Genomic DNA, 27,342 nt, shown 5'->3' on the forward strand with positions numbered 1-27,342 from the left:
CAGGCTTCTGTCCTTCTGTTTTGATAATGGGATTGCATGAAAATTTAACTTGCTATTTTACTATGGAGTTGGCAGACATAAAGTGCAGTGAGAATGCCAGGCACAGTAAAGTTTGGAAGAAGGGCAAGTTATACCTGAAATAATAAATACATCTGAAATCTGTACATACATTTTAAGCAAGAGGGTACAAGTTGAGATTTAAATGGTGAATTTCATCCTATATACTACTAGCCAACCTTCCTTGTATGGCGAGAGAGCACAAAGTATCACTTTTAATTGTATTTATTGTATTTTTAACTTTATATACACACACTGATATTTGTTTAATTTTTGTATTCGTTCTAATTTTTATTAGATTGTGTGGTTATTAGCTGCCTTGAGCCCTTGTGGAGAAAATAGCGGGATATAAATAATGATAATAATAACAACAAAACAGCCCACTTAGCCTCATAGGATCTCGGCTTCTACAACTTCACCTCGTCTGGCAGTACATTCTCTATGCAGTGTTATTACAGCAAATGGAATAAGAAGTGTCTTTTATTCTATCCACTTAGCTAGCTGTGTCTTCACAGTAAAGAGTACAATCAAAGTTTGTTTCGTACCTTTAGACAAGAATAGTTTGCATATCCAGCTTTTGACTGAGCTACATTTCTCTCAGCATTTGTAATAGTGATAGTTGATGGGACTTGCAGTCACAATGCCATGGGAAAGGCTGCAAGCTGCCGCTTCTGAACCAGTGGGAGGAGGAAAGAAGAAATGATGTTGGGCCTGGCCTGTGTATCACTTGCTGACTTATAGTGACCTCATGAATTTCATAACATTTTCTTAGGCAAAGAACACTCAAAATTATTTTGCCAATTCCTTCCTCTGAAATATGCCCTACATCATTCATTGATTATCTCCCATCCAAGTACAAGCCAGGGCCAACCTTGTTTAGCTTCCAAGATAAAGAGGGATCCGGTACCTTTACGGAAAAACTAAGACTATAAAATAGATCACTCCCAACTTTATTTGTAATATAGTATTTTATTTCAGCAGGAGCATATAGAAGTTTCCTTTTTTTGTATGACACAAAACTAAGCCTCTTTATAATATACTTTGGAGTGTAAACACTATCTGGTAAAAGTGCAAAGAGATGAATAACATCACACAGAGTGCATAGAACCAGTTTTTAGACAGGTTACCAGTAAGGAACACATTGGTAAGTGGGGTAGTCTTTGTTACGTTAGGCGCTAGGGTTTTCCTGTGGTGTATTTGTTTTTATTGTTGAGAAACCTAAGATAGCATCAGGAAGAGGAGTTCTGTGATGGCTGCTTGTTTTGTTTTGTTTTCCACATAAAGTGCTGGCACAATAACTTAGATGTTACAAACAAGCTGTAACAAACATTCTAAAGCATTGTTGACACACAATGGAGAGAGCTATTACAACGTTGAACAGTACGCCGTCTTGGGATCGTCACTTCAGGCTTCTACAGGTTTCGGTCTATGCACATGCTCTAACTGGCCTGCATCTGAAATGTCGTAGCTGGTCTTGTACTTGGCCAGAATTTTCATCAGAGGACGTAACTTGAGCCACCACTGTTCCTTGGGAATTCGGTGCCTGTTGACCATTGGAGGGAAATGGCATTAGACATTGGTATTTTTAAACTGATAGTGCAGTTACATCTTAGACTAGTTCATGTTCATTCATGGAGCAGCTCAGTTAAGATGAGGGTTAGGATCTGTTTATACCCTTCATCTAGGAGTAGGTAATTTATATGGTTGGCCTTCCATGCTTGCAGGTTTGATTACATACCGCAACAACAACAAAACATTCTTGGTGTATTGGTTATTAGGCCTCTTTCTGGGATTATTACAGATCCTGATTCAGAAAATTGCATGGATAGACTGCATCACCTAGTTTCTTAGATATGGTGCGTCAAATGACTGGAAAGTTTGTATAATAAATCTGTTTTTGGGATGAACTATGGTAGATAGATTTTTTAATTTTTTAAATATGTTTCCTTCATGCTTAAAAGAGATTAATGTAAGATACCCTGTTTTTTATGGGCAAGCACAGTGAAGAGTGGAATATGACATATGTTCTGTATCTCAAAAACTAGAGGTGATAGGGGAAAACATGCCATTTTTGGAATCAGTACATCAAATATACCAAGTAACAGGTCTAACAACAGGCACCAAAATGTGCTTCATTCTGTGGAGAACTTGGATTGTTCTCCCTAGCAATCTAGAGGTCACCTTCCAGCGGAATTTGATCTTAAATTAATTCTGAAGGACCTAGGTCAGTGGTTCTCAACCTGGGGTCACCAGATGTTTTTGGCTTTCAACTCCAGAAATCCTAACAGCTGGTAAACTGGCTGGGATTTCTGGGAGTTGTAGGCCAAAAACATCTGGGGACCCCTGGTTGAGAACCACTGACCTAGAGATTCCTAGAGACAACACCTCCAGAAGAAGTTGACCACAGAGTCATGCTGGAAAACCTAGTGATGCCTAAAGAGGTATTCTCTTAAGTGGAAAAATAGCATATTCCCCATGATTTTTTTATTTTTATAGGTGTCTTGTGCCCCTAACCCTAGTGAATATGGAGGGCTGACTGAATTTCAGCAACATGCTATTAAATTGAACAATGTGCAAGCCATGTGCAAGTTCATTATTCCCTTCTATGAAAACCAAAGCTGTTTTTTCTCAGGCAGGAAGCTCGACTTGTTAGCTGACTGTACCATGTGGTTTCAGATATCATTGGTGTGTCTGCTCAGATATGACCTGCCATAACTCAAAATGCTCAATGATGTCGCAAGTAGGTGCATTCTTAGCAGTACTAGCTCCCTTAAGGTATAACCCTTACCTGGATTCCCAGACCTCTAACCTCAGTATCATTTTAGATGGGAAAAGAGCTATTGCCTTAAAGATCAAATTTTTCTAGTGTAACTTACATTCTTGGCACATGTGTGGGTTTATTGTATGCAAATAAATCTCCATTACATTTTGGCCAGAAGAATTTCATCTGGCAAGGGAATTGTTCATGCAAAACCCCCGTGCACAGAGCTAATTTCACTGAAGCATGGCAAAACTAGAAGGATTTTGAGAGAACTGGCACTAATAATGAACAAACATAGGAGGTGAGGGATTACAAAAAGAAGGTATCATTACTGCTTGGATTGCGGGCTTTGCAGGCAGATTTGGATCCCAGTAGTTTTATTATCTCAAGTTTAAAAGTAAAATAGTTAAGCATTAAGAATCTACTGCAGTGACAGAGAACCTAGAGGCCATCCTTATTTTTTTATACTTCTCCCAGTATCCAATTCTTTCTGGGAAAGCTGGCAAAATGGGAATCCAGCAAAAGTCTGGAAGGTCAAGCCAGTCACTTCAAGGATACCATCCATCCATCTTGTCCATTGGTCAGCCCCTTTTCCTTTTTCTCTATATACTTATAATATTAGTATTTTTGTATTTTTACATACTCAAAATCTGTATCACCCTTCAGTTCAATCACAGGCTGGAATATCAGGTTCCTTCGGCGCATACCCAGGAGACAGACAGAATCGTCCGTGTTGGCAAATACTCTCCCTTTAAAGAAGAAAAAAGGGGGGAAAGGAGGAGAGGAGAAAACAATTCTAGTTTTATGCATACAGAGAGCCACATAGTTGGATGGGTCAAACCAGGGATATTCTGGGGGAAACAAACATTTTAAAAATTCCTCATGGGGTGTTTAAGCTGATATGATCACTAAAATTTCACAATGGAGAACATGACGTGAATTAGTGATGAAGAGTATTAAGGTTCAGTTTTTGACTTGGTATTTGGAAGGGGAAATGAGGGATGATAGAGTAACTGGCAACACAATTGTTCCAGGTTAGTAATAAACCTTAATTAGAGTTTTCAGTATGTCCAACTGGGAGCTGATAAAACTGCAAAATAACAAAACACATTACCTTCATCTGCGATCCATGCAGCCACCAAGAAAAAAACAAGAAAGGAAAAATACTTTAACTACAATATGCTGATTTCGTTGACATCTACCATTTTAGTAGGAAGCTTAATACATCTTAAGCAATGGCCTAGGAGTCTAACATAAGCAAAATTTAGCAACACTGACGAATCTAACTCTGTGAATATAAGAAACAAGTGTTACCAACTTCCAAGATCCAATCTCTGCACACGATGACAATTTGTCTTATTATTTTCTATAACATTTGCAACTTGCTTCTATGCATGTTTACACAGGAGTGAATCAAACTTTCTTGGATCTTATATCGTTCAAACAAGCTTGCCCTATATGGCAGACTTTGTTTTGCAGAAATAATTGTAGAGCATATAATTGTAAGGACCCATGGGGGCATCTAAGGCTTGTTTTTGATTTGGGTTCATCCATTTTGCTTTATTGGAATGGCTCGGTGTATTTTGGAACCTAGAAAAGTTACATTTCTGGAGTACAGCTCCCAAAACATTGGGGGATTCTGAGAATTACAGTTCAGAAAAGCAACTTCTCAAGCTCTTAGCTTGATAGAGCAGTGAGATAATGTTCATGGAGGACTCATTATTCTCAAATACTCTACTGATGTAAGTCAGGGAGTATACTGAATTGGCAACCAAAGGATTCCTTCTAACATATATATCTGTAGTCCCAGTAACAAGTGTTACATGAACATGGGAAACTTTTAGTCTTTCAAATGCTTTACAATTCCAACAATCCCATAACATTGGTAATTGTTGGGGGTTTTGATCTTAGAAGTTCAAACATCCGGGGAGGGAGATGAATCAATCCAACCCATCCTTGTAATGTAAATGGAAGCTGGGAAACCCTTAAGCTTGAGGTTAAGGGAATCTAATTCCCACTAGCTGCATCTTGGAATGAGGGGAGAGTGGAATGTTCCAAGAAAGAAACATTCAGGTTGATCTGGAAGCACTACAGACATACAATTTACTACGAAATAACGTTTCACAGGATACTAAGTTTAGCACAACACGCAACAATTAGTGTTCTGAACAAGTTCATATTATGAAACATGACATTGATATTTCCTCACCTCTTCGATAGGATTCCTTGAGTTTCTTTGAGAGCCATAACACAGCTTTGGCTGAAATTTTTGTCCCAAAGTTTCTATCAAATGGAGAAGGAGCACCACCCTAAGACATTCAAAAGTGAACAGAAGTTTAAGATTTTGAAGGATTAAGCTAGGTAACACTAATTGCAAAGCATACACAGGATTAACTGGCATACATTGAGGCACAAAATGGAAACGCAGTCAAGCCAACAAGTAATAGCCCAGGAAGGGAAACTATCTAGACCAGCAGTTCCAAAACCTTTCAGATTATGGAACCCTTAAGACAGTGGTTCTCAACCTGTGGGTTCCCAGGTGTTTTGGCTTCCAACTCACAGAAATCCTACCCGGTTTACCAACTGTTAAGATTTCTGGAAGTCGAAGGCCAAAGCATCTGGGGACCCACAGGTTGAGAACCACTGGCTTAAGAAGACTGACCTCCCTCCACCCACATGAAATCCTAGCTCTATCTGTTAAGCATGGTGCACCCACAATGTTTTTCCTGAAATTCTTTCATTTTTGTATCTAAAACAATATTGAAATTGAGCTTTATGTCCTACAGCTGAATATTTAAATCCAGGGCAGCATCTAACTTACTCCTAAATTTGTTTTTCGTGTAAACATAAACTAAAAAATCTGATTTGCATCAACAGGTGAACATGAAGGGGAGCATTGCTTAGATAGCCTTTCCATCTACTGACAGGTATAAGTCTATCAAACTATCTATCCAATAGTCAGTGGCACAGAGTTTCATTTTTAAAACAGAGGTACACTGAATTTTAATATGATCTTTATACTCTGGCATGAACTTTAAAAAAATATTTTAAAGACTTAATGGAACACCCACAATGCTTTTGTGGGACCCTAGAGTTCCACGAACATGGTTTGGGAACTGCTGATCTCGACTGCCCAGTATTAAAATGAACACAAGGGGGAAAATAACTTCTACACCATTCTCTTTTGCTGGATCAAGTTGTTTTACTTATGACACTTGTACTATGTGACAGTGTTATCTAACCCAATATACAGTATGACCCTCATATCCATGGGGATGTGTTCCAAGAGCCCCTGTGGATACCTGAAACTTGATAATAGCAAACCCTATATTTTGATTATATTTGGGCCAGAAGCATATCATAGAATGGCACTGGAGAACTTAAAGAGGCCACAAACACTTCGAGAGGGAAATATTTTTGGAGTGTGAATAAGTGAAACCATGGACATCAAATCCATAGATAAAGGGGACTGTACTGTATTTCTGGTTTTGTTGTGCAAACTCTGGCATTGCTCCTAGATAGATCATTATGGATCCTTTTACAGAAATTGTAGGACAGGGTTCAGTTCTGCCTAGACAGTCTGAGCAGAGATCAAAACTGAATCAAATTATTCATCCACAGAGCTGCTTGGTCACAAAATCTGTCATACAATTCTTGTTTCAACCTGAAGGATTTCAAATTCCTACCTACCTGCTGCATGTGACCAAGTACATTCTTTCTGCAGTCAAATACTCCTTTCCCTTCTTCAGAATACAGCTGGTAAATGAAGTCTGTTGTGTAATTCTCACTGCTGTTTTCATTCCTGTACAACACAAAAATTTAAAAAAGATTTATAGATCACTTTTACTCCCGGACTGTGGTGGAGGCTCCTTCTTTGGAGGCTTTTAAACAGAGGCTGGATGGCCATCTGTCGGGGGTGCTTTGAATGCGATTTCCTGCTTCTTGGCAGGGGGTTGCACTGGATAGCCCATGAGGTCTCTTCCAACTCTACTATTCTATGATTCTATGATTCTATGATCTAGTTTTTCCTACATAAGAAACTCAGTTAATACAGAAAGACATTCCCAAGTGCTGAATCAACGAGGCAATAACCAAATTCTATGAGATTGGAGATCTTGCAGGACTGGATCTCTCTTGAGGTCCTCATCTCATGAGACTTGAGGCAGGTCTTATCTAGGATTGCCTCACATGTCCTGAGCAATCTTGTCTTCCCTTTATTATTATTTTGAAAACTCCCCCCCCCCCACACACACACACATACACAATCAACACACAAAGTGGAGCCTGACACCCAAGATCCACAGATAATATCAGTGATGGAACCTGCATCCTGTCACTGCACTGATGAAGATGTCTTCCTTTCTCCCAATATTACATACCTACAACTATTCTTCCATCCTGCCTGCAAAAGCATTATAATCACTGCAACATTCTTTGTTTTAACAATTCACATCAATGAAACATCAGCTTACCTCAGCACCAAACCACGCTGAATGCTCGTTTTCATCTTTTCAGTTAAATGTTCCACGTTGGCCTATGGAAAATATAAAACTGTTTTCAAAGCAGGTAAACTTGTCTATTGCTAATGTCACAGGAGTCTTAAAGCAAGACAGGATTGATGTTGTTTATTCCTATGCATTGCAATTGCCAGATTCCTTACTTGGAATTTTAGATGATGGAATTTTTTTTTTATTGGGGAGGGGGGAGAATGCAAAAGTGTCACAGCTGGTTATAAATTCTCTAGGCCCTAAGGAAGCTGGGTTAAAGTAGTTTGTCACAATGCAGATCCATCCTCTCCAAAGCCTAGTACAACAAGAAAGTGAACTCATAATAGGCACTATTATTTTGAAAGCATTACGGATTGAGGCAACATTGTCAAAAGTATAAGTATTCCATCTTGTGGAAATGAAGGGGAAATGCTATGATCAAACAGTACTGTACATAAGAAACATTCTTATATTTCCAGGCAATTATTACATTCTGATAGGTTTGAACAAACAATTTCATTATTAATACTGTTAGTGGCAATTTAATTGTGTTTTCCCCCCATGTTGCACCCTGCCATGAGAAAAGGTAACAAATAAATTATTGTTATTGTTATTATGATTATGATTATTTACTGCAACAAATTGCAGCTGCATTATTACAATGTTATAAAATAAATTATTATTATTATTACTGTATATACTCAAGTATAAGCCTAGTTTTTCAGCCCTCTTTTTAAAGACTGAAAAAGCCCCCCTCGGCTTATACTCGGGTGAAGGTCCAGGTTGGCTTATATTTGGGTCAGCTTATACTCGAGAATATATGGTACATTTATTATTTTTCTCTATTATTATTGGTATTATTACATTTATTATTTTTCTCTATTATTGTTGCTACTATTACATTTATTTTACTCTATTTTTATTATTAATACATTTATTATTTCACTCTGATTTTATTATTATTATTATTGCATTTATTTTACTCTATTTATTATTACATGTATTATTTTCCTATATTTATTATTATTATTATTATTACATGTGTTATTTTACTCTATTATTATTAAAAGGATATGTAAGCACATTTACATTGAAGAAGATGAGAATAATGATTTGATAAGAGTTGGGCAGTCTTATCTTAAATTTGAGCTTTATGTAAATATTCAAAAACATTTAACCTACTGATGCCTCAATTAATGTAATTTTGTTGGTATCTATTTTTATTTCTGAAATTTACCACCCTCGGCTTATACTGGAGTCAATGTTTTCCCGTTTTTTTGTGGTAAAATTAGGTGTCTTGGCTTATATTCGAGTCGGCTTATAGTCGAGTATATACGGTATTATTATTATAACAGGGAAACACAGCAGTAAGGGTAGAGGTCACATTTTATTATTTTCCCTTTGGGCAGTTTCACACATACACATGGCTTGATATCTATATCATTAAATGATACTGTGCAGATGTGAATCAGGACAGATCAAACCAGGTAGAATTTATCTAATAGTTCATCCCCTATAATTTCCTGCATGGCAGGCAGTTGGTATGGATAGCCTTTGTGGTCTCTTCCAATTTTATGATTCCATGAAAATGCAATGCTATAAACTAGACAGTGCTCAAACATCACAGAGACATAGGTTGGTTGCTTTGCAGCTAAATGTGATCTTAAAATGACATATGGGTAGATAAAATGCAAAGAAAAGATTCTATCCACCTGGAGCTCCCGAATATCAAACTTTTCTTCAAAGATGTATGCAGCATCAGCACCCGCCGCAAGGGCCCCCATGTTGGCCAAGTAGCCGCAGTAGCCACCCATGGTCTCAATGATGAACACTCGGCGCTTTGTCCCACTTGCAGAGAGTTTGATTCGGTCACAAGTCTGGCAAAAGATGGCCTATTAGCAACTGACAAACCAAAGACTTAACCCTTCTGAAAGGTGATGTTTCATTGTTACCAAGGTATCATGCACCATGAAAACTAAAAAGAATTCTCTCAATAACATAATTCCTTCTCTTGCCTTTTCTGCTGTCATCTGAAATGTTCCATCTCTTACCCATGATATGAGTGGTGTGAATCTTGGCATATTTTTTTCAATTGAAATTTCTGGCATTGTGCTAGAAACAGAATTTCAAAACTGTTATTGATTCCGAAGTATCTGGGATCTGTTTTTTTGTTGTTGTTGTTTTTTTAGTAGAATAACACATTTTGTTTCCCATCAAATATCAATGGCTGAGGTCAATCACACCATACAAAATAATGTCAAAAGGAGACGCAATGAAATATAAACAATCAACTCAAATTATTTCAGTGGTGGTCTAGTACCAGCCTTTTGAGAATCCTAGACAAGAAAGCTCTTTGATGTTTCAAGATCATGCTTGAAAACGGCCTTGGGCATATGTTTGCAATGGAGGGAAAGGAATTTTACAACTGGATATTGTGTTAAGAAGACAGACACAAATCTTTGTGGTTAATAATGATCAAGACGATATAAATATGGAGCATCAATGTATGGAAAAAATTATCTTCCTTTAAGGGATGTGAGAAATACTCTTCAGTTTTCTTGTCCTCAATGAGAAAGTGCTGTTAGTCAACTGCTGTGAAAATTTTCACATTTGAAGTTTTTGTGAAATATTTCTTACCATATTAAATCCTTATTGTACAAAAATACACATCAATCAGAATATTTTATGCAAAAGATATGCTTTAGCAGAAAATCCAATCTGCTGTTCAAAAACCATAATTTGGAGGACAAAAATATTTTTAGCAATGAAGTTCTGAAAAGCAACAAACAACTTAAAGATGAAGAAAAGTTCTTGTAACCTCATTTAGTGGAGGAAAAAGGGAATTCCTTATTTCTATCCATGAGATACAAGTCAAGATGTACATCCACAATCTTGCAATTGTTGTAAAAGCAACCTAGATTTCAAAGGGATTGCAGGAGTAGGACATTCCTTAGAATGTATCCCTTTCTTGAACGGAGGAGCAAGTTGAAATTTTCTTATATAATCCATTGGCTAATTTTCAAAGATTTCAACTCAATTACAGCTAATGTTAAAGATCTGTGTTAAAGGTGGTGTATGTTTCCTATTCAATCAGAAGAGAAACTGGTGCTAGGGTAGCACTTTTGCACCCTAGAAAGATGTATTTCCAATGTATCTGTTTGATATTTCCATCATGGACTTCTCCAGCACTATATCAATGTAGTCAGGAAGGTTATTTTTTAAAATTGCACCAGTGTTCATTCTGGCATTTTTAAATCCCAGTTACCTTCTTAAGTGATGAAAGGAAAACCAAGGGAATTACATAAACCAAATATCAATACTGGTATAACTTGGCACCTTTGCCTAGGAATGGAAAAAGTTCCTTTTTGAACTGCGACTCTCAAAAACTCTCAGGCAGCAAGTACAGTAGATGATGTGGCTCCCCAAAGTGACTTCTCCATGGTGGGTTTCATGTGTGTGTGCCAGACTTGTTGCTCCATGCTTGTTCTAGCCCGCTACATATGGTAAAGGGACACCCAATTTGTAATCTGTTCACAAAATCAAATATAGCAGTAGACTCTGGATTAAATTTCAGCAATTTAGAGGATCCTCATAATTGGAGACCATCATTTTGATTCACACCTAGCTCCTTAAATTAATAGACACAAGACTTCTAATGACGGTCCTTCTCTTTCTTCCTGGCTCTCAGGCACAAAATCCAGACCAACACTGAAACTTTTGCAATCTTACCTCGACAATGGCATTCAAGGAAGTGTCAGCACCAATACTCAAGTCGGTGCCAGGCACATTGTTGCTAATAGTAGCAGGCACTATGCAGATAGGAATGCAAAACTCCTCAAAGCGGCTTCGGGCTTCAGCTAACAGCAAACAGCTCTCAAAAGCCTAAAGCAGCGGTACAAGGAATGGTAAGCAAGGCGCTTGGTGCCCCGACTTTGCACAATCATGTGGCATTCAGCTAGTGGCTCCCTGTGTGTGGCAATGGAAAGTCTGGATTTGCAGCGGCAAAGAAAGAAAGTAACAAAACCCTTCACACTAAAGATTTTAAGATTCGGTTTTTCCTCATGAGGGTCTGCAGTGGCTGGCTGGATTTGCATTGGTGCAGAAGAAAGGCAACCAGAGTTAGTCAAAGGGTGAAACAAGCAAAAGGTGGAAAAATAGAGAGATCAAAGCAGAAAGATCAAAAGTGCCTTCTATACTATATAAAATCCAGATTATCTCCTTTGAACTGAATTATATGGCAGTGTATTATCCAGTTCAAAGTGGATAATGGCGATTATCTGATTTGATAATTTGGATTATATGATAGTATAGAAGGAGTCTTAGTAAAAGATAATAACGACTGGAAAAAATGGAAGAATGAGGAAAAAACACCAAGTGATTGAAGACAATCCAGATCTTCTCACCTCTTACCCTCTAAAATGAACTTGGAAAATGTTCCACAACTGAAAGAAGGTATCAAATGCCAGAGACAATGTGACAGCCAGCAATCATCTGTAATCCTCAGTAGCCCAGATCCTCCCACATGTCATATACATGTGTGAGGAACGCTGGGATGTGGATGAGCCTGTTTTATTATCAGGCTTTGGAGAAAACATATACATGCACAACACAAATAAGCCCTCACATGCAGGTTGAGATCTTGTATTATGCGAAACACTCCACAGGGGCAGCTTCACACTTGTCTCCCCATCCAGGAAGATGCCAAGTCCTAGGAGTGCTGCTTTATGAATTAAAATACACCCAACCCTCATAGGAACCAGCACTACATAGCCACAATGATAGTCAACAGTGGATAGAAAGTGCTTGGTTCATATTTGCCATCATTAATAAGCCATGGCCAAAATTTCATTGCCAGAAAGAGGAAAATTTTCAAGTACATTTCAGATGACATCAAACACTGCAGCAGAACTAGCAACTATATTTGGGAACAAGACAAACACCAGTACTTTTAGAACTTCCTTTCCACACCACCATCTTCATGCTGCAGAAGGTATCCCTCACAGCTGGAAAAAGTAGTGGAAGGTCAACAGTGGCGATTAACCTGTCTTTCAGAGAGATGTGGCTGCCATTAGTGAAACATCATTTGAACACTCCTGGTCGCAGCAAATAAATATGTCACACTGCACATCCCCTCCCCACCCCTCCCGTAATGAGTCCATAAGAAGTCAGTATTCTATTAGAAAGCTCTAGTAACTACCAACTACCAACAATCTAACCAGACTTAGTGCTATCTGCGTTTTAAACAGAGTGCCAGGAAAGAAGAGAGAAAAGGCAAAATATTCTAGATCAGAGAAATGAAAATCCATGGAAGAAAAAAAGGACAGCAAGAAACATGGAAAGCAGCATTACTCACCTTAGTATGTCAATAAAAACTGGTGGAGAAGTTTTTGTACCAGAACTGGAAACCAATATTATATAGAGGGTTTTTTTAAAAGGGCAGGCAGTTGTATGAGGTGGGGACTGATATTCACCCCATGCAAGCCTGACATGCCACAGTTGAGCAAGGACCCAGAATCCTAGTAAAACTCTCTAACCACTATGCCATGCTGGCTCTCTTCTTTACAGATATGCATGTAACTGCATCGTCTTTAAAAGACATGCCTCGAGCAGGAATCTATTACCACAGGCTTAGAGATGCTTGGGGAAATGTTCTGAAATTTTAAAACATTTAATATCAGATTTCCTCCCTCGAAGCGTTCCAGCGCCAAGCCATGAAATGCCTTGGAGACACCAGTGGCTTAAAAAAACACTCTACCATCTGGAATGGGGAGACATATGGACACGATTCCTTGGGGCCTGCAGAAAAAAGCAGTGCAGCTCTTTTCTCAGCCGTGCCTTAATTTATATTTTAAAATTCTGCTTCATAGGAATCTTTAAAAATACATGCCTAAATGGTAAATTTTATCACACCTGTTCAAATCCTGAGCACATAGATTATTTTTTTCCATATAATTTTTATTGCAAATATATGAGGAAGAGTGGATATAGAATGATATAGATATATACAAGAGTGAATATAGAATGGGGACATTTTTAACACCTTATACATTTGTAACATCTTATACATTTTTATACATTTCCTCTTCATAATGAAAATATATTCTTTTTGTGGTACAAGCTTCTTATCTCTGGTAGATTAATTTTCCAGGATCCCTTGAATGCCATTGGGGATCCTGCTCTTCTTGTCACTGACGTCTCCATTTTTTTCTTGTTATTCCTACATCCCTCTAATACTAATTTCCCTCTGGTGCTATAGAAAACCCAGTATTTTCTTTTCTTCTTTACATAGTCAATAAAGGGCTGCTATTCTTCTTCGAATTTAGAAGAATCTGGTGATTGTATAAGCTGAGTCAATTTGTCCTTCTCTAATTATTACAGTATTAGATTTCTTTTTCAAATTTGGGAGGGACTGGTGATTGTATAAACTTGATCAATTCAACCATTTCTGCCAAATCCATCATTTTTGTAATCCATAAATCTTGAGTAGGGATTTATTTTTGTTTCCGGTAAGCACAAATAATGAAAAGTAATGAAACGTTTTTCTCTTGTTTGGCAAGTTTAGTCCATTTATATTTAAAGAAAGTACCCTTGAAGGCCACCTTGTTGTGATCATGGGATATATAGTTCCTAAATAAATGAAAAAAGGAAGAAGCAGCTTTCCCATTTTGTGAAACATACTGCTTGATCACGCAACCATCTATATGCATACTTGTGTACATAATTGTATTTCATCTAGTTCCTGCTGCAATCATGTTTCCTTGTGTTCTGGTCCAAGAAAATCTCCATCGCCAGCCGTGTTAAAGAGGCTATGTTAGTGTACATGCACATGAGAGAAGAGAGACTTACATCAGTGATAGTGTTCAGAGCAGTATCTGCACCAATGCTGAAATCAGAACCCGGTACATTGTTGGATACGGTTGCAGGAACCATAACCATGGGAATACAGAACTCGTCATATTTCTCCCGAGCAGCAGAGAGTTCCAAAAGTCCCAGGTAGGCCTAATGGTACCCATCGTAATGTAGGCAGAATGAGAAGGGGGATAAAAAGAAGCTTGAGTTATAGCAATATGGGTTGGGATGTGGCAGGGGGGTTTGGTGACTATAACACAGACACATATGAGACAAATGGTTGGGGGTATTCTGATTCAAACAGTTAAAGCTGATTTGAAAGACTTTGCTGCTCATTTTAAAACATAGGATTTTTAGACTACAGCTTCCTGAATTCCCTGGCCAGATAGATAGGGGATTCTAGGAGTTGTGACTTTTTTTGCATTATTTCAAAGTCCTCTTTGACTAGAGAGCATGACAGAATGAAATCATATACACCTTGGGAAGGAAAGCCACTCTCAAACCATGTTCAATGCTATTAAAAATACTGTTTAACTCCAGCCACACAGAGACACTAGGGAAGACCTCACACAGAATGTCACAATGCATAAGACAGAGACAAGTAAACATCTCTTAACATCAACTGTTACTCTAAGTACATTTAAACATACCTTTATATAAATCATAACAATTTAGAACACAAATATAAATTATTTTATGTTTCTCTGGGGCTTACATTGTCTTTAATATTTTTTTCCTACAGGGATCAGATTTTTTTCTTATTAATGATTCTCCTGTGGTGAAGAATAAACTTACGAAACTCATATTTTAACAAGAAATTTGAATTCCGGAGCAGGACTTTGGCTTTAAAAAGTGGACTAATGCTTGAAATGATAAATCAAACATGTCACCCTTTAAAAAAAATCCAATGCACAATGCAAACATTAAAAACGAACATGGGGGTTGCCACTAAATAAATGAAATGTGCAGATTTCACTTATTGCTGCAAATATAGAATATAACTGATGACTTCTAGTGAGGATTTGGGAACAACGTAATTGTGCTAAACTCAAAGCAACTTGTATCACAGATAAAGGGGCTGGGAGGGAAATCAAAAGTTGCTATTTTGGGTTCCACTGATCTGCAGATCATATTCACAACCAATACAGCAGACACTGAAGACAATTTAGATATGAAGCAGTTAACAGGATTGTTCTAACTCTCACAAATGCCTGCTGCTTAGTTACACTTCCAGCCACAGATTGGCAGATGTTAAGATTCTGGGTAGTTGAATCTATCTGAAGAATGTTGAAATGGGGTAATAAGATGCAGAACTGCCTTCCATTTTCTGTTTCTTTAAAGATATGTGAATATACTTTCTCTTAGGGAGTAACCAAATTGAAACAGAGGAAGAACTGTACAATCTGCTGACATCTTATGAGGATGTGTGCTTAATTTTCCAGTTCCCTCCAAACATCCAAAGAAGGCTTAGCACCTCAATTACTCCCACCTATGGTTATTTATTTACACTGCATTTTGAATTAAACTCAGTCTTAGAATATTAGTCCAGATCCTGTTAGTTACTCCCAGGTAGACTCTCTGAGGGCCCTTCCACACAGCCATATAACCCAAAATATCAAGGCAGAAACTGCGTTAACTGAGTCCACACTGCCATATATTCCAGTTCAAAGCAGAAAACATACGATTTTATTCAGCTGTGTGGAAGGGGCCTGAGTCAACTACTGAATGGTGAGTCAACACAAGGATAAACTGTATTGGTCAAGGTAAGAGCAGCAAGACCATTGCCTTCTAAGAATTCATTTACTTTCCCTGGAATACTAAGTGTTAATGTTTACAGGCCATTGGTGTGTGTAATTTTCAGTACAAAAATGGGATGGAAAGAGGAAATCTGAAGTCATCAGGCCATTTTGTTCCTATTAGAGGTATATTAATATGATGCTGAGAATTTAAAGATAATGTGTAGTTGCAACCACAATTTGTAACTACAAGGACTCTTTTTCTATTTGCCTTGCATAGAACATTACTCCACAGTCTGGCTTTCTTTGCAACACAAGAACTGCAACTTTTCTTAGACGGATCCCTATTTCAAATCTCTAATGACTTCATTCTCGCTTAACACCATCAGTCTCAATGAACCATTTACCAGCAGGGACTCTGGTGTGATTAAGCCTTAATCACAAAGTCTTACTACTTTGCAGAGCTCATTTACCAACAAGTATTTACAAGTGAAACAAAGCAAGAGATATTACCTCAAAGCCACCTATAACCAGGAGGGCATTGATGGTATGATTCCGCATCTGTTCTGCAATCTTCTCCATATGCTTTGCAGGCAATGTACTAAATATATATATACACACACACACATACACACATATTAAAGAGTTATGAACAATGCACTTATGATACATTTTGAAAAATGCATAACAAAATTGTGTTCTGCAACATCTTAATTGCATCTCAGTCTTGAGGGAAAAGGAAGAGATAAATGTAATAAGAGATTTACATGCAATTATTAATCTTGTTGTTGCAGGATGCTGATTTATTGAGTACTTAAGGTAAGACTATTTTAAAGTATTTTAAATTATTATACAATAAGATTTTAATGTAATATTGTATTGGTTTTGTTTCATTTTAGTTTACTTTCCTGGTTTCTGAATGAAATAAACTCCATTCATTCATTCAAAGTGCCAGGCATAATCGATACCACACAATACAACTTATACATATAGATCTATGACACTGTATGAGTCTACAAAATCTACAAGATCCTCAAGAAAAAGATTTTCTCTCCATTCCACCACTATCCCGGGTTCATCTTTGTGAGCTCATGTGAGAAGGCCTTCTTGGTAGCTGCTTTCAGGCTGTTTAATTATCTTCTATAAAATTTAAATTACCGTTTTGTGCCCAGAATCGAACCTCCTTGGCCAGTCCAACCTCCAACATCACCCCAGCTGATTTCTTTGATCTATAAGTTAGAACAAATAAAAAGTTGAAGTAATTTTTGATTTCCTATGACATAGTTTAGGATATACAGAACTGAACATTTCTACAGCAGATAGGAAACTATGTAAATCACTAAACTATGCTTACTCTCCAACTCAGGAAACCTGCAGCATTTAATTCCATTTCAGTATTGTTTTTCATTCTTTCAGTGTAGATGCCTTCTACACACAAGAGTACCCCAGAATGATGAATGTATAGAGATTTAAGGCAAGGAATACTTAGACATGATTGTGACAATTCCTTCCTTTGAAATATAGCCTATGGCACCTAGTATTATTCATTGGCAATCTTCCATCCAAATAGGAGCCAAGGCTCACTCTGCTTAACCTCTCAGATTAAACATGATCTGCTGCCTTTAGGGTATTTATGAAAACTGCCATACTGTTTGCATCCTGTACCAAAAGCCATAATGACAAAAATTGAGGCTAGACTCTATGTGGAAAAAGTAATTTGGTGACTAACAGCAAAAAGCCATTTGGATGTCTTCAGAATAAGAATAATATTTTAAAAAAACATGAACTCAAGCCTATCACATTAGAAGCCTCAGGACTGAGTGGATGGTATTTCATAAACACCTCCTCAAAAACTGGAATCCACTGTGACCACAGATTGTGTGATGCCGTTAGCTTTTCATATCTAGTTATCTTCTAGCCTGCATTCTTATCTCCAGATATTTCATACTTTCATGGCTATTTTAGGACAGACAGATGGCCAAATAGTGGCCTTCTGCCAAGGTCAACTTCAAGCTGATCTCAGAACAAACATATGCAATATGATGCAGAGGATTTCTCAAGAGGTGTCCAGCAATTGTTACAAACACAGTTAATCATAGTCCTTTATGGCATTTAGGACCTAGGGAAATAAGCTGCTATCTGACTGCAATGGAACATGTTCCCCAAGAGAACCTTTTATGTGATGGACACAGATCGCAACGAGCTATCTTACAATGCGACAACTTTATGCTCCATTAATGATGACCAATGTTCTTCTATAGTGCTAGTCAGTAATGTTCCAGAAATATATTAAATATTTCCCACTCACAAGACCTTGAACAAAGTATCTCTCAAAATAAGACAAATGCCCTACTCAGGGATGGCACACATATTCATTCTCATATACACTTTGGATTTAAGTAGCCGACACCCTAGTTCTAATCTAGTTTAATTCCATATATCTCGATGTATTTGGGGCAGGTTAAAATGATCACTAAATCCTTTTCAAAGTATAGTCGGCCATCCATATCCAAGGATTCTGCCACCACTGATTCAACCATCCACCGTTTGAAAATATTGAACAGGAATTCCAAAAAGCAAATCTTGATTTTGCCATTTTATATAAGGCACAGTGTTTTACTATGCTATACTATAAAACGGGACATGAGCATCCAGAAGATCAAATCCAAGCAGATACCAAGGGCTCACTGTATTATGCTATTACGTCAGGAAGAAACTAACCTGCCCCTTTGAAAATCCTTCGAACCCATCAGTGACAGCAAACATTTTGTGCCCTTCAGTGATGCCAATTCTGACAGCAGCGCGAACTGCAGCGTTCATACCAGCTGCTGGAGCGCCAACATTTAAAACAGCTACATTGAAGTTAGTCTGCAAGAGAAAAGAAGAAAAACCTTTTTAGATACAGAGTACATATGGAATGACTCGGTGCTATCCTTTTTTCCTGAAAACCAAAAGTTTACCAAAAGAGATGTGAATCAATTCTGAGTGTAAGCAGGTCATTTTTCAGGAACGTATTTACTTTTGGATTTAAATAGTGTTTAAGTTCATCAAATAGACATTTGATATACTTGACATAATGGGAGTAAGTAAAAATTACTGCCCATACAGTCAGTCCCCTCCGAATGCTACTTTCCGAATTTACATCCCTAGAGATTATTTTGAAAAAGTGGATTTAAAAAGGAACAAAAACATCTCAAATGCAATATATTTAAAAGCTGCATTTCTTAGTTGACTTACCTATATTTACAATTACACAGAAGTAGATCAAATGAAAGCATGGCAATCCAATTACCAGACCTTGAAGTAACAGGTTAGTAGAAACAGAGTAGCCTGTAACTTTTGAGATACAGTAGAGTCTCACTTATCCAAGCTAAACGGGCCGGCAGAAGCTTGGATAAGCGAATATCTTGGATAATAAGGAGAGATTAAGGAAAAGCCTTTTAAACATCAAATTAGGTTATGATTTTACAAATTAAGCACCAAAACTTCATGTTATACAACAAATTTGACAGAAAAGGTAGTTCAATACGCAGTAATGTTATGTTGTAATTACTGTATTTACAAATTTAGCACCAAAATATCACGATATATTGAAAACATTGACTACAAAAATGGCTTGGATTATCCAGAGGTTTGGATAAGCGAGGCTTGGATTAGTGAGACTCTACTGTATTGAGGATACAGCAGTCCCCAAGTTACGAACAAGATGGGTTCTGTAAGTTTGTTCGTAAGTTGAATTTGTATATAAGCCGAAACAAGTACATTTTTAAGTGTAACTCCAATCAAATATATATGTGTAAACACACCAGCTTTGGATGCATAGGGAAGGGTTAACATCCTGTGGTGTTCGTTTTGCCTTTTGTGCCCCTGTTCAGAAGATTTCACCTCTCTTTCTGTCCCCGTGATAATTGGATTTTTTTAAATTGGCTTGTTGTGAAAACAAGGATTGACAATAAAGCGTCAGTCAATAGACCTTTTCCCCATGATAAGTCTTTCAGGAGTAAATTTCCCTTTCAAGGGGTAGATTTCATTCACTTCCTGATATCTCATCCCATTCTTAACTATGAGTCATTTGCATTCGGATATTTGTAACTTGAAGGCTGCCTGTACACAGTAGACATATTTTTAAAAATGACACCAGGAGCAAAATTACTGTATTGCTGTAATAAGTAGTTTCCTGCTTCCTTTCAAAAGATACTTTTAAAGCACATTTTAAATCAGTATTTTGACAGGGATGTTTCATTTTGAGTCTTTATGTGATTAATAATTTCCCTCCTTTGTCCCACTCAAAAAGGTAACAGAAAGTAGTGGGAAACTAGTGAGCAGCACTAATATAACAGATTATTTGTTTTTTGCCGTTCTACGAAGTAACAGCAAAGGATTACCTTTTAAATACTGTAATGATTAAGATAATGATTACTTTTTCCAAGTAAATATCCTAACTCTCATCTTACCTTCTAAAGTGAGCCACAATGCATAGAATACAATAAATATGCTGTGAAGCAAAGCAGCAGGCTGCCTAAGCATATGGCCTGCTGAGTCCTGATAGTGTGTGAACCATTTGCACTCAAGACGCTTATAGCTGCTCACTATCAGCAATGTGTCCAAAGGAAATAGCCATGCACTGCACCGTTCAGAAAGACTATTTATAATCTAATGTAAAAATAAACTAATACATCCATTGCAGATATATCTATATCTATATCTATATCTATATCTATATCTTGTATTAAGGACATCTAAGCAAACATTTGCATGCAAAATTATTTTTTTTCTGCTATATGGTTTCCTGGGTCATTGCAACTGGTTTGTGCGATGTCACATGCCATTTTGTGTAGGCGATTACTAATTTATTCACCTAAAGTACAACCATCATGCCAACTGCCTTGTCCTTTTGGTCTACATGACCAAAATAATGTGGGCTCACTGCTTAGCTGCTGCACATGGAATGGATTATATGATTTGACTTTGTACTGTCAGTTAAATTTGTACACTTTCTGGGGGGGACCTTCAGACGCTCTTGCTAATACCAATCCAAGCATTTGCAGAGTCATGTTGAACTGTGGCAAAATTGAAGAACCAGGTGTGAGAGCATTTGTTGACCAGCATTAAGCAAAAAGGTGCCGAGTTGTAAACTGCAAGCACAGCAAGTCTCGACCGTCATGCAAAAATAATAATAATAACAGCATATTCTCCAAAAAAAAAAAAGCTTGCTAAGATTGATCAAATTGCATTTCCTTTTACATACATTATATGAAATATCATCCTGTTGAAGAAAACAGAGAGATTTAAAAGCCACATTGTGACTCCTGTGTATCTAGCCACGATACAAAACCATGTCTCTCAACACACACCAAACCAAACAAAATCTGCTTTTATAATGGTGATCCACTAAACAATCAGGCTACCAAATTAATTTAAGTGTGCTGAAAAGAGCTAAAACGGGTTCTATGCTGCTCAAGAAATTTACAATGAGAACTTTTTCTTTACTTTGCAAGACAGATAAATAGATGCAGATTAGAATAAAATCTTTAATTTGGACCCATCTCAAATACTATATATGTTACTTCCAATTGCATAGACCATAGTCTTCATTAAATGTGTTTTGGTAATTAAAAACAGACAATAGATATGGCAGATCTATTGCCTAGGACTTGTTTCATGTGTTTTTTTTTCAAATTTTACACTTCTTTTGAGCAAGTTTTAATTCATTACACGGGTCCATGATCAGTTATATCCAAATTAGGAAGAGAGGTTTCTGGGATGACAGTTTTTCAAACATCTAAATAATTTATTTTCTGGTGTTGGATTTAATAAAAGGATCCACCAATGAGAGATAAACTAGACAAGGAAAACCAAATAATTAGAGATAACTCTAAGGTGTACCGTAGGAAGCTCAGAAGCAGTCTTCTTGGTAGACAATAGCTTGTAAGTATTCAAGTTGTTCTGGAAACTCCTGCAGAAACAAAAAATTGATTTTCCTGTTGTACAGACTATTGTTCACCTCTTTGGAATTGAACAAAAAAACAGTCACAACCCACTTTTAATGTCATACCACAGAACGCAATGGATGCTTAACATGAAAAAAGCAAATAACAACCTTTCATTGAAAGGAAGTAACATGTACATCAAGAAAACTGAAAAGATACATTTTGTAAAGTTGAACTGTGCTCTACCACATATATATGAGTGGAATAATTTCCTGATGGAAGTTTGGTCATTTCATATGGGTACAGCTATGCTAAATGTGATTTGTCAGGCATACTGTGTGACAGCCATGATAATTCAGCTTTAATACTGTTTAAAGTATTTTAGCTTTTGTCTTATTGTATCGTTGTTGACCTAAGCAACCCAAAAGATAGTTGCATCTATCAAGTAGGAAATTTAGGTACCACTTATATGTGGTGAGGCTAATTTATGACACCATAAAAATCATCCAGCCGCCGTTGGAATGAGGAAGTTGCCATCACAGTGGATGATGAAGCAGCTGCTCCCTCTGTAGCCAGAATCAAGCATACCCTCAGGAAGCTGGAAGCTGGAGTGTCAGCTCACTCCAGCCGCTTCCAAATGAACACAAGAGGCTTGCTCTGTTGTCACTGAAAACTTTACTGAAGAACACTTTGACACACATAAAGCCGAGATTGATGGTCGGCCCAGCAAGACTCCCTTATATACACTCCCCCCACATTCAAAGAAGTCATTCCCGCCTAGAGAAAACCCCCGCGCAATTCTTCCCGCTTGCACATCAGCCGTTTCCCTTCAGAGCCGGGAGCCGCAGGTGCCTTATCAGTTCTTTGTGTAAGCGTTCTTGATTTCTGGTGCCAGAGTACAGGCCCAGAAATTATGGTCCTGACACTGGAGAAGGTTTAAATTGCCTCCGCGTCTGTCTCTGTCTCTGTTCTATGCTATAAGGCATTGAATGTTTGCCTTATATGTGTCAATGTGATCCACCCTGAGTCCCCTTCGGGGTGAGAAGGGCGGAATATAAATACTGTAAATAAATAAATACAGACATACATACATACATACACAAGCTTATTACATAAGTAGGAGCTGCGTAGGCTCAATGGGTTAAACCAGTGCTTTTCAACCTGTGGGTCCCCAGATGTTTTTGGCCTTCAACTCCCAGAAATCCTAACAGCTGGTAAACTCGCTGGGATTTCTGGGAGTTGTAGGCCAAAACACCTGGGGACCCAAAGGTTGAGAACCACTGGGTTAAACCCTTGTACCGGCTGAACTGCTAACTTGAAGGTTGGCGGTTCGAATCCACGAGACTGGGTGAGCTCCAGTCTGTCAGCCCTAGCTCATGCGGGGACATGAGAGAAGCCCTTACAGGATGATAACACATCTGGGCAACATCTTTGAAGACGGCTGATTCTTTAACACCAGAAGCAACGTGCCTCAATCTGCTTCTGACACAAAAAAACCACATAAGTCCTCAAGAAATAAATTGTAGGAAAATAAATGTCTCCTTTTTTAAAAAAACAAAAGTATTCAATAAGAAAAAATCATCCCCTTTAAACAACTAGCCAATGTTGACTGAAAAACTAAGATGGTAATCTGTGCCAGGGAAGGAATGAAGAACAATGGAGTACCTTCCACGAAGCTGCACAGCATCAGAGAAGTTTTTTTCATCCATGGCTTTCTGTACATCTTGAGTCTTTTGAAAAGGGAAAAAATGAACAGATAGTCACATACTAGTCAAGTTCCCATACATATCATTACTGCTATGCACTATCAAGTCATTTCTGACATTTGGCGACTGCAAAGCAAACATATCACATACTTTTCTTGACAAGATTGGTTCAAAGGGAAGGTGCAATTGTCTTCTTCTGAAGCTGAGAGACTTGCCCAAGATCATCCCATGGACTTCTATGACTGAGCGGGTATTTGAACCCTGTTCTGCAGAGTCCAAGACTAATGCTGAAATTATTATACCATTCTGGCTCTCTAAACATATGATTACATGGTGTGAATTCAGAAGATTTTACTGGGATTTACAGTGTAATTATACACATGTTTTCAGAAGTAGAAACTTCAAGTTTAATAGAGATTATATCTGAATATATGTGTATACAATTGCTCTCAATTTTGTGGAAAACTAAGGAAAATGTTAAATAAATGTTTATGATATTAATGGCTTGTAAAAAAGTGATAACACTATCACAAAAGGATCTAGATGTTTGTTTGTTTTTTGTAAAAAAATATATTGCAGTCTGCTGTTATTTACTTCTCCTGCATGAATGACTGGGACACACTGTGTCCCATGTGTATACACATTCTGTTAACATATTTACATGTGCTCCACACAACAACAGACTATTGAGTGCTACCAGCAAGAGAGCATGGATTAATACAATGGCTTCCTTTTATCAGCTCACCATCTGCACACACTCCATCAGAGGCAGGCGGACAGCTTGGTTCCCAGACAGAGAGACCACACAAGCAGGGGTTTCAGGTGTTGCTTCCAGAAGCGCAAGCACGGCCTCCACCCCCATGCGACTTGCCTAGAAGAGATACACAAGTTTTTAAATGTGCAGGCTTTAGAGAGAAAATGTTTATTTTGTTGTGTCACCCAGCATCTACAGCAGTGCTTCTCAACTTGTGGATCTCCAGATGTTTTGGCCCTCAACTCCCAGAAATCCTAACAGCTGGTAAACTGGCTGGGATTTCTGGGAGTTGTAGGCCAAAACACCTGGGGACCCACAGGTTGAGAACCACTGGTCTACAGAGTGCTCACTTTAAAAAACCTATTTCATGGTATTACAAAGAGGAAGGAAGAAATACTCTATATACTCATGTATAATTTGACCTCATGTGTAAGCCAAAATTGGGGGCCAAAAATATGGAAGTTGATATAAGTTAAGAGGCAAAAGGACCAATGCTATTTCAGGGAGTCATCCACCCTGGGCTCCTAATGCCATTTCCCCACCCAGGCATTCAAATAGGCCACAAGCAATGCAAAATCTTTTAGGATTTTTAGGATGTTCTGGTCATCCGCAAACCCAATCAACAATTGGGCCACACAGTTTACAGAAAACCTACACACACAGATAGATACCTTCATAAAAACTCCAACCATCACCCAAGTAATAAAAGGAGCACAATCAAAGCCCTGACAGACCGTGCACAGAGAATCTGCGAACCTCACCTCCTCCAAGGTGAACTCAACCACCTAAACTGGGCTCTACAGGCCAATGGATACTCCACCACAGACATCAGAAGAGCTGCAAGGCCAAGAACAAGCCAGGAGAGTCAAGACAAAGATCCACCCAGAGGAAAGGTGTTCTTACCATACATCAAGGGAACCACTGACCGCATAGGCAAACTGATGAAGAAGCACAACCTACATACTATCTACAGACCCACAAAGAAAATCCAACAAATGCTACGGTCAGCGAAGGACAAGAGGGATCCTCTCTCCTCTGCAGGAGTCTACCGGATACCATGCAGCTGTGGACAAGTCTACATAGGGACCACCAAACGCAGCGCCCAAACAAGAGTCAAAGAACATGAAAGGCACTGCAGAGTAATTCAACCAGAGAAATCAGCCATAGCAGAGCACTTGATGAACCAGTCTGGACACAGGATATTATTTGAGAACATAGAAATGCTGGACCACTCCAACAACTATCATGTCAGACTACACAGAGAAGCCATTGAAATCCACAAGCATGTGGACAATTTCAACAGAAAGGAGGAAACCATGAAAATGAACAAAATCTGGCTAGCAATATTAAAAAAACTCTAAAATTAAAACAGTAGATGGGAACCAACACTCTAAGGGCAGAGGAGCCCCAAGGACGGCTAATGACTGAACAAAGGATGCCCCCCAGTCAAGAGACAAAACCTTTCCAATGCTAATTAGGGTGATTAACTGAAACATTAATGCTGTGATCCCGGCCACGAAAGCCTTCGACAACAAACTATTTTAGGATTTCCCAAAATGGACTAAGATCTTGCCTTTTACCACTCTACAAGGAAAGGGATGGTTCTTTTTTTATATATAAGAGTTAAGATATAATAATCAAATTGACCCAGGTTTTGTTGACCTCTTTTTTTGATTAACATTTCTAGACTTAAACATTACGATATAGTATATTATCACTTGAAATAACCACACATTTCTTAACTTCTTGCTGGAGATCTGCAAAAAGCTGAAAACTCATACAAATTAGGCCTTTTATTTTCATTACCCCAAGGTCTTATTCTAATTATTGCAGGGAATAGTAATAAGGATTCTACTTATTTATCTACCTGGCATCTATTTCTCTATTATAACAATATTTAAATAATAAATATTATCTGAGTACTTTATATATCTTCTAAAAAATCTAGGTATTACCGTGTTTCCCCAAAAACAAGATACTGTCTTATATTTACTTTTCCTCAAGACATTTCCAAGGCATGTCTTATTTTTTATTAAGTATGGTGCAACAATCTACATTTATTCAAATATAGTCGTCATCTTCTTCTGGAACATTGTCATAACTCTCCAAATCCGGGATTCCATCCTCAATTTCTTGAAACTCCATTTCCTTTAGAGAATCATTGGCCCAATCTTTTATGTCAGAAATAGAGTTCTCATTAAATGCACAACTTTTATCCATGTAACCTGCTCAGAGTGCATTGGCAACAACACTGTCAGTGATTTTATCCATTGTTGATGGGACTGCCCACACCTCTCCGGTCACCTCTGAGATAGCAATGAGAAGGGTTGCATAGCCACGCCTATCACTATGTCATATTTTCGGGTATGGCTTCTATTGCACAAATGCTTAGAAATCCTGATGTGGCTTATTTTATGGGTATGTCTTATTTTGGGGAAACAGGATATAGATCCTGATCCAGAAATAGTTGTGCTAAAAGACTAAACCTAGCAAATGGCAGGGGGTTTGAATACAGCCTTTTGATGAACTGCAACAATAGAATTATCAGACAGACTTCCTTATTTGAATGCTATCTCTTATAGAATCTCTCTCTTCTTATATCAGGTGGCATAAACAGTTGAATCTCATTTGTCCCTTGGTTAGACAGAGAGAAACTCATTGTTCCAAATCTATTCAGTGCCTTTTCAGGACTGAACAAGAATGTAATGCTCAGCCTGACTCCAACATTTCTTTCCTACTATACTATGCAATAGTCACCAAAATCTCTACAATTGCTTAATTGGTTGAAAGACTGAAAACACCAAAACAACTTGCCATCTTCTGATTTTTGAAACTGGTCAGGCTTCACTCACCAAAATCCTATCAAAAGCAGAAGGAGTGCCTCCTCTTTGAACATGGCCAAGAATAGTTACACGGGTGTCATATCCCAGCCGCTGCACCACAAGCTGCAAAAAGAAAAAAAAAGAGTATTGAGTTCAAGAACAGAAAAGCTCTACAAACATTACCATTAACATTTTGTCTGAGCCGTGACTGATAATCCTTAAACCTTTAAGAATGTCTAC

The 27,342-nt window shown here is 37.9% G+C and overlaps 1 protein-coding gene across 5 annotated transcripts in view; it reads right to left on the reverse strand.

The window, feature by feature from the left end:
* Positions 1 to 1,006: 1,006 nt before the first annotated feature.
* Positions 1,007 to 27,342, reverse strand: part of pfkp (phosphofructokinase, platelet) — a 62,996-nt gene continuing 36,660 nt past the window's right edge. The window contains exons 9-23 of one of the 5 annotated variants that reach the window (XM_008112323.3): positions 27,133 to 27,225; positions 24,272 to 24,397; positions 23,486 to 23,550; positions 21,777 to 21,846; positions 18,612 to 18,758; positions 17,049 to 17,119; positions 16,404 to 16,491; positions 11,035 to 11,187; positions 9,018 to 9,182; positions 7,291 to 7,352; positions 6,509 to 6,620; positions 5,028 to 5,127; positions 3,933 to 3,938; positions 3,462 to 3,567; positions 1,007 to 1,600 (exon numbers count right to left, since the gene is read on the reverse strand). In XM_008112323.3, coding sequence (XP_008110530.1) covers positions 1,462 to 1,600; positions 3,462 to 3,567; positions 3,933 to 3,938; positions 5,028 to 5,127; positions 6,509 to 6,620; positions 7,291 to 7,352; positions 9,018 to 9,182; positions 11,035 to 11,187; positions 16,404 to 16,491; positions 17,049 to 17,119; positions 18,612 to 18,758; positions 21,777 to 21,846; positions 23,486 to 23,550; positions 24,272 to 24,397; positions 27,133 to 27,225 — 1,503 coding nt within the window. In that variant the 3' untranslated portion in view covers positions 1,007 to 1,461. Of the gene's footprint in view, positions 1,601 to 3,461; positions 3,568 to 3,932; positions 3,939 to 5,027; positions 5,128 to 6,508; positions 6,621 to 7,290; positions 7,353 to 9,017; positions 9,183 to 11,034; positions 11,188 to 14,151; positions 14,305 to 16,403; positions 16,492 to 17,048; positions 17,120 to 18,611; positions 18,759 to 21,776; positions 21,847 to 23,485; positions 23,551 to 24,271; positions 24,398 to 27,132; positions 27,226 to 27,342 lie in introns of all 5 variants that reach the window. The other 4 variants (XM_062958108.1, XM_003221947.4, XM_016994251.2 and 1 more) reach the window with 4 other exon arrangements.

This window comes from Anolis carolinensis, chromosome 6, assembly GCF_035594765.1.
Source record: "Anolis carolinensis isolate JA03-04 chromosome 6, rAnoCar3.1.pri, whole genome shotgun sequence".
In the NCBI taxonomy this organism is placed as follows: Eukaryota; Metazoa; Chordata; class Lepidosauria; order Squamata; family Dactyloidae; genus Anolis; species Anolis carolinensis.